At 34.0% G+C, this 7867-nt stretch overlaps 1 protein-coding gene and 1 long non-coding RNA gene across 2 annotated transcripts; one reads left to right on the forward strand and one right to left on the reverse strand.

The window, feature by feature from the left end:
• The first annotated feature begins 961 nt into the window (after nucleotides 1-961).
• Nucleotides 962-1793, forward strand: LOC122039667. Its single transcript, XM_042599163.1, has 2 exons — nucleotides 962-1443; nucleotides 1517-1793. Exons 1-2 carry the CDS (start codon nucleotides 1020-1022, stop codon nucleotides 1648-1650), a joined length of 558 nt encoding a protein of 185 aa, XP_042455097.1. The 5' UTR covers nucleotides 962-1019; the 3' UTR covers nucleotides 1651-1793.
• Nucleotides 1794-4488: 2695 nt separating this feature from the next.
• On the reverse strand, nucleotides 4489-5469 carry LOC122039668. Its single transcript, XR_006128314.1, has 4 exons — nucleotides 5403-5469; nucleotides 5265-5332; nucleotides 5098-5131; nucleotides 4489-4631 (listed from the first exon to the last, which is right to left on the reverse strand). It is a non-coding gene; the product is annotated as an uncharacterized LOC122039668 (long non-coding RNA).
• Between the last annotated feature and the right edge of the window lie 2398 nt (nucleotides 5470-7867).

Below are 7867 nucleotides of genomic sequence, written 5' to 3' on the forward strand. Positions count from 1 at the left end.
ACTCCATGAAGTAATCAGAGTGAAACTAATTAATTAAAGATTAATAGATTGATATAACACAAAGTATACTTTTATTACGATCAGATTAATTGTTACCAGTCTCTTAGTTTTTGATCGAGCTAACAGCATCTTCTATGAGAGGTTTTTAAAAAGCTTTGTGAAATAAAAAAGTTTTAAAAAAACTTCACTTATTATGGAGGTAAGCTTTGAAGTTTATAATTTAAAAGCTATAGTTAAATTTTAAAATTCCTTTTTCATCTCAAAATTAACAACAATACAGTGAGAGATTTTTTATATAACATTGACATGTCAGATTGGAAACTAAAAAAACTCTTAGAACACTTTCAATAATTAAAGTTCTATATAATTTTTTTTTTAGTCTTCAATAAATCACTTCACTATCACATTGAGAATATAAAAATTTACTATTCTGGGTAATTTAAAAAACCTCTTTATAATTTTTCTATAGATTTTGTATTATCATTTTTAATTTATGTATAGTTAATTATTAACTTCACCAATATTATTAATTTTGAGATAAACACTAGTAAATTTGAAATGTCATGAGAAGATGCAGGGTTAGCCCTAAATGCTCCAACGTTTACCGCACGGACGTTCCTGCACATGCACACATACATGTCTTGGGAAGCTTCTGGTTAGTTGAGTTGCCACTTGGAATGCATTCCACGTTGACCGGCGAAAAGTCAACACAAAGACGGCCAAATAAAGCAAATTCCTTGCGTGAAACCGCGTAATGAGCGGCCAGATCGACAAAGAGGTAGAGGCGTTGATGAAGCTTGATTAGTTAAACCGTTGAATACGTCGTCACCCCTCGATCGGAAGGAACGGTGAGAAAAGCGAGAGGTTGTGTCATCGATCGATCGATCGATCGGTCAACGTATACACCACGAAAGAAACAGAGTCCAGCTTGTTGAGCTATCTATATAAAGCACCACGTACCTCCTTTTCCCTCGTTGTCTCCCCCTCCTTCATCGAAGAAGCCCAACCACCCGACCGAAATGGCTTCTCCGGCGGTGGCAATGGCATCGGCCTTGATCCTCCTCTCGCAGTTCCAAGTCCTCTTCCCCGCCGCTTTAGGGGGCGTGGTATGCGAGAAGCTGCCGCAGGATTTGTGCGCCTTCGCCATCTCGTCGGAGTCGAAGCGGTGCGTGCTGGAGAGCAGCCAGAGGGCAGACGGGGAGACGACGGAGTACCAGTGCCGGACGTCGGAGGTGGAGGTGGAGGTGGAAGTGGGGCGGAGGATGAAGGACTGGATCGAGACCGACGGGTGCGTGAGCGCATGCGGCGTCAGCCGCGACGCAGTCGGAATTTCCTCCGACGCCCTCGTGGAGCCCGACTTCGTCGCCAAGCTCTGCTCCGCCTCGTGCTACCAGAACTGCCCCAACATCGTCGACCTTTACGTCAATCTCGCCGCCGGCGAAGGTACTTTCAAACCTCTTTTTCCAAATTAATTTCTTTTCCGAATAGTAAAATTTGATCCATCTCTCGTTTGCAGGCGTTTTCCTGCCAGATCTGTGCGAGGTGCAAAAAGTGAACCCCCGACGCGCCATGGCGGAGCTTCTGAGCTCCGGCGCAGCGCCCGGCGGTGCAGCCAGTGCTCCTGCTCTTGCTCCGTTGTCTTCTCCTTGATGATGGATATATGATATTGTTTTTTTTTTTTATAATATTGCTTGCATAAATGAGGACTATGCGTACGTACATGGTTCATGATTATTATTGTAAAACCAAATCTATCAACGCTATTGATATTGAGGTGTTTATTTAACTTTTTAGAATTTGCTTCTAAGTGATCTCCAAATTTTATAATCCCATAATAAATTATTTAAGCGATGTTAACTAAAATTTTCGATTCAAAATTTACCTTAATTTGATTTAAAATATATATAATCTTAAGGGCTTGACTTCTGGCATGGTCATTTGATAATGAACTTTGTGGTCCCTCCATGTCACATCAAAATACAAAAAATTAATATTCTTTTAAATTTTAGTATATTTTTAATTATTATTTTTTATTTAATACCTCTAGTATAATTTTCATTTGCATGTGGTCCCCACCCCAGGCTAAAGTATGGTGTAGTTGAAGGACATCCAGTTATCATCCATGTACTCATAGTTTAATTCTTACCTATGATATAGTTATAAGAATTTTTTCTATAAATGAGATGATAATCAAGGAATGTTGAGCTTCTGGATCCTCTATCACGAGCGTTTTTCAATTTATCTTGATAATAAATGAAAATTTTTTATGGAACTGTGGTTATCCTAGTAGATTATAATCAAACTTGATCTGATTAATCATTTGTATATTCCCCACCCATATTAATAAGTTTGAGAAAAAACAATGATTTTAAAATTTTGCTTTTCCTCTTAAAATAAAAATCTGACAATGCTCATTGTTTGAAACCTCTGAAAAACTTTAGATTGGAGATGTCCATAGTCTCAATTTTTATATACATATTTTTCTTAACTAATTATTATATAAATCCAAAGGAGTCTGATAAAGGAATAAGATCGGCTTAGATAAGTTCTTTAATCAAAAATTGAGGACGTTCAATAAAAAAATGAATAACTTTGAATACAATATACCCCATTATCTTATTTGAAATTGAAAACTTATATCACCCAATTAGAACAAAACAAACTGTACACATATTATAAAAATGCTATATTATTTTTTCAAAAGATAAAAATTATATTAATTCTAAAAGACATTAAAATATTATATAAAAATTATATATTGACTATTTTTATATCCATTCAAGTGAAATGCTATAGGTTACTGTGCTAATGAAATATGATTTAGCCCGTGATTAGTTAGAGAAATTATGATTAAGCGCATTTATATCAAGGACAATTAGGTATTCGACATCAAAGACAATTAGATATACGATAATCAATGAAATAAATAAATTAATACCTAAGAGCAAATGCAAAATTGACGATCTTATGATTAGTTCATTGTGGTTCAGATTCACAAGATTATCGTATGAATTTGAACAGAGATTTCTCCTCTTTATCATCGTCCAAAGGCCATGTCCAAGTACTCACCCACTATAAAAGATTTTGGAGGTCAAATTCAAAAGCCCATTCGATGCAATATATATTCCACTACTCTTTTAGCAAGTGGAATATGTCCTTAGCCCACTTGGACTTGTCCGTTTTTCTTCGGTATTCCTCCTCTCCCACTTCTTCCTAAAATCAACACCATCAAAATAAGTCAAAAGCCACTTTCTATCATAGTGTTTGGTAAGAAAACACCATGCTAAAGCCTATTAAGCATATTTGAGAACAAACCACTTCCTATTGTAGTGGTCTTGTTTTCATCCCTTTCGGTCTTTATGACAAACATGTTCTTAAAACAATATGAGAACTGATAAACGAGAAGAAGCTCAGTTTCAAGCCTATTATGCCTGATATGATCTACGTCATATATATCAAGCCTAGTCCATGGGTTGAATGACTTCCATCTAGCTTGATCTATAAATCATAAGAGACCACATAGTACAACCCTATTGAGTCATATCTAGTACAAATCTCAGCCAACATTTGTTTACAGACACTACAAAAAATAAAGGCTTCTGGGACAAATTTTGGGACGAATTTGAAAAAAAAATTCGTTGCAAAATATTTAGGGACAAAATTTGGGATGAAAATATTTTCGTCCCAAAATTATTGATGCCAACTTTTGGAACAAATATTTGTTCGTTGGAAATTTGGCAACGAATTTGGGGACAAAATTGGCGATGAATAATATTTTCGTCCCCAAATTCGTTGCCAATTTTGCAACAAAAAACTCTATTTGTCCCAAAATACTATACAATTTTGCAACGAAAATTTATTTTGTTGCAAACTTAGCAACGAATTTGGGGACGAATTCGGGGATGAATTTAATTCTGTTGCCAAATCTGTCCCAAATTTGGCAACAAATTATATTTTCGTTGCCAAATTTGTTGCTAATTTTCATGACACATTGCAACGAATATTATTTTTGTTGCAAAATTTACAACGAATTTGGCAACGAAAATACTAATTTCATTTAAAAAATAAATATTCATTCCAAATTTCGTCCCAAATACTGGAACAAATCCGCAGTTTCGTCCCAAATTCTGGGACGAATCCGCATATTCGTCCCAAAATCTGGGACGAAATTTGGAACAAAAATATTTTTATTGCAAAATTATCAATGGATAAGTTTGGAACAAATTATTTTCGTTGCCAAATTCGTTCCTAAATTAAAAAAAAAATCCAGCAACTATACATTTCTACAATAAATTCAAATAAAATATATATAACAAATTCAAATAACAAAATATAGACTTTCAACACATCCTAATTAACAATATCACAAATAACACAATATATACATTCAACACATCCTATTTCAGATACATATATTAATAATTGAAATCAAATCACAATACAACAAATTCAAAGTTCTCAACATCTTCTTCAAACGACTCCAAAATATTATACAAGTTCAACACTCAAATATTTATAAAGTCTAATAATCCAAGAAGTTAAACAAGGAGTTAAATTTAAAAAAAAACTAAGATACATCAACTCATCTTCTTTCTCCACAAAAGCTTTCATCCCCATCAACTCTTCTCTTCCTGCATACAAACAAACGAATAAACTAGATCATGTGTAACCAGAAAGATAATAACTTAAATTCTAACAATCTCACAATTCTAACAGTTTCATTTGTATCAAATTGTTATGATATACCATATTTCACCTTATCAAACAAGTTTTACAAATATTATATTTCATCAAACATAGAGACAATGAGATGTATTCTTAAAATTCCTATAATATGAAAATGTCTGAAATGAAAAAAACACAAACTAATATATGAGCAATTAGTTGATACTAGTCTTTAAGTACTCATAGTTACTTGGTTATTAGGCAAACTCTAATCATAATTTGGAATTTAAGTAATAATGCAGTAATATCAAATTTCAACAAATATATAAAAAGATACCTTTATTTAACTTTTCAAATATAACTAATTTAAAAATATATAAATATAATTAAAAGTCTAACATGTTCAACTACGAGTGTGTATTTAATACTTACTTTTTTCTCCGATACATATTTCGCCTCACCAATCCTGTTAAAAACAAATTAACAATATTAAATAAAATAAAAATTAGAAAAGTTAACATGACATGGTTTAATGTATAAAACACTAATTATGAGACAAATAATCATCAGACATAATTAAAATCATGAAATAGCATCACCAGCATCATCGTTATCATCGTCGCCATCATCATCATCGTCACGCGGAGGAATCTGACTTAGAGCGGAACTAAAAATTCCAATATAAGATAAAGTAAATTGCAAATTTGATTCATAAAAAGGAACTTTCAAAAACTTACCATTTTTCTTCAAATAGCTTGTAGAACAAGAGGGGAAAAAAAATATTAGATGTCACCTCTAATGACATGTAGGAATAAATACAATGTATTAACTGATAAAATAAATAAAATTATAACTGAGACAGTATATAAAAGTGAGATATAAGTTTGGTAAGTTTGCATATTAAAGATAGGCTAGAATACCACGGGGAAGATCTACAAAAATGCTTTATGATACGAGTGTCTCCAACTACACCGAGCGAGACCTGCACAAACAAAATTACAAATTTAGTCAATACCTTAACATAATAAATCATTTGTACTTTTTTCACTAGCATTTTAGTCTCTCTAAACTTTGTTCTTTTAATAGCTATAAATGTTATTTTTTTGGCCATGAATGATGATCAATTTCAGTAGACGACTCTTGTTGATAAGCCGAACCCACAAAATCAAGCCAACTATCATTCTACTTAGGAGATAAGATGAGAAATCAGAGGCGTAATTTGATGGAAAGCACAAATTCAATGCATGAATAAATTACTGAGACTTAGCAAGTCCAAATTCTTACCGTTCAAAGAAATAACATAAAATGTTGACCTAAAATGAGTTGATTGAATCAAGGTTACAAAATCAATCATCATTGTAACTGGATAAGCATACAAACAGCGGATAAGTACTGTATCGGAATTTAAACCACCGGAGCAGCCCCGTCCAGGAGCAGCCACACGCTGCCAGGTGCGGCCACGAGCGGCCAAGCACGACGACGGCGGCCAGGCGCGTCCAGGCGAGGACACGCCTGGCCAGGCACGACGACGGCGGCCAGGTGAGGCCACGCGCGGCCAGGCGCGCCCACGCGCGGCAAGGAGCGCCCAAGCGCTGCCACGCACGGCCAAGCGTGGCCGGCACGGCGCCGCGCACAGATGAGAGGGGAGATGGGAGAGGGGAGAGGGATTACCTGCGCCGCTGCAGGAGAAGGATTCCGCCACCGCTGGAGAAGGATTCAGCCGCCGCTGCGAGAAGGAGATCGGGTAAAGAGAATATGTGGGATTAAGGGATATAGGGTTTTTTAGAAACAAAAATATTTTGTTGCCATTTTTGTCCCTACTTTTGGGACGAATTCCTGGATTCGTCCCAGATTTAAGAAAATTAAAAAAATAAAAAAAAAATAATCGGAGGATTAAATATGGACCTAGAGATGTCGGAATTTCACGAAACAAGTTTCTATGGATTCCTAATTTTTTCCTAATCTCAAAAATATCCTTATCCATAATTTTAACATATTATATTGACTGTGGTGAATTTTTTATTAAGAATTAGGTCATATTCGTGTTAAAAAATCACCACACTCAATATATTAGGTTAAAATTTAGAATTAGTATATTTTTATGATCAGGAGAAAATTATGAATGCATAGAAAATTGTTTCATTAAATTCCGAGATCTCTAGGTCCATATTTAGGCCTTCGGAATGATATTTATTTTATTTTTTATTTTTTTTAATCTGGGACGAATCCTGGATTCGTCCCAGATTTTGGGACGAATTCCTGGATTCGTCCCAGATTTGGGGACGAATTCCAGGATTCGTCCCAAATTTTGGGACGAATCCAGGATTCGTCCCAGATTTAAGAAAATTAAAAAAGAAAAGAAAAATTAATCGGAGACACTAAATATGGACCTAGAGATGTCGAAATTTCATGAAACAAGTTTCTATGGATTCCTAATTTTTTCCTAATCTCAAAAATATCCTTATCCATAATTTTAACATATTATATTGACTGTGGTGAATTTTTTATTAATCATTAGGTCATATTCGTGTTAAAAAATCACCACACTCAATATATTAGGTTAAAATTTAGGATTAGGATATTTTTATGATCAGGAGAAAATTATGAATACATAGAAACTTATTTCATTAAATTCAGAGATCTCTAGGTTCATATTTAGGCCTTCCGAATGATATTTATTTTATTTTTTCATTTTTTTAATTCTGGGACGAATCCTGGATTTGTCCCAGATTTTGGGACGAATTCCTGGATTCGTCCCAGATTTTGGGACGAATTCCTGGATTCGTCCCAGATTTTGGGACAAATCCAGGATTCGTCCCAAATTTAAAAAAATTTAAAAATAAAAGAAAAATTAATCGGAGACACTAAATATGAACCTAGAGATGTCGGAATTTCGTGAAACAAGTTTTCAATGGATTCCTAATTTTGTAATAATCATAAATAAATCCTCATTCATAATTTTAACCTAATATATTTAGTGTAGTGATTTTTTAAACCAAATTCTTTAAATTCAAGTTAAAAAATCACAACACTCAAAATATTAGGGTAAAATTATAGATGAGGACATTTTTACAATCAGGAGAAAATTAGAAACTCATAGAATCTTGTTTCATAAAATTCTGACATCCGTAGGTATATATTTAAAGTTTTAGACACATATTCAAACATACGTTAAACGCTAACATACTTAATTAACATTAAA

Source organism: Zingiber officinale, chromosome 2A (assembly GCF_018446385.1).
Source record: "Zingiber officinale cultivar Zhangliang chromosome 2A, Zo_v1.1, whole genome shotgun sequence".
Taxonomy (NCBI): Eukaryota; Viridiplantae; Streptophyta; class Magnoliopsida; order Zingiberales; family Zingiberaceae; genus Zingiber; species Zingiber officinale.

Excerpts from the sequence above, each read along its gene's own strand:
- LOC122039667 (XM_042599163.1), top strand. The coding sequence starts at position 1,020 with ATGGCTTCTCCGGCGGTGGCAATGGCATCGGCCTTGATCCTCCTCTCG. Across the intron at positions 1,444-1,516 it reads CAATCTCGCCGCCGGCGAAG|GCGTTTTCCTGCCAGATCTG; the intron begins GTACTTTCAAAC and ends TCTCGTTTGCAG.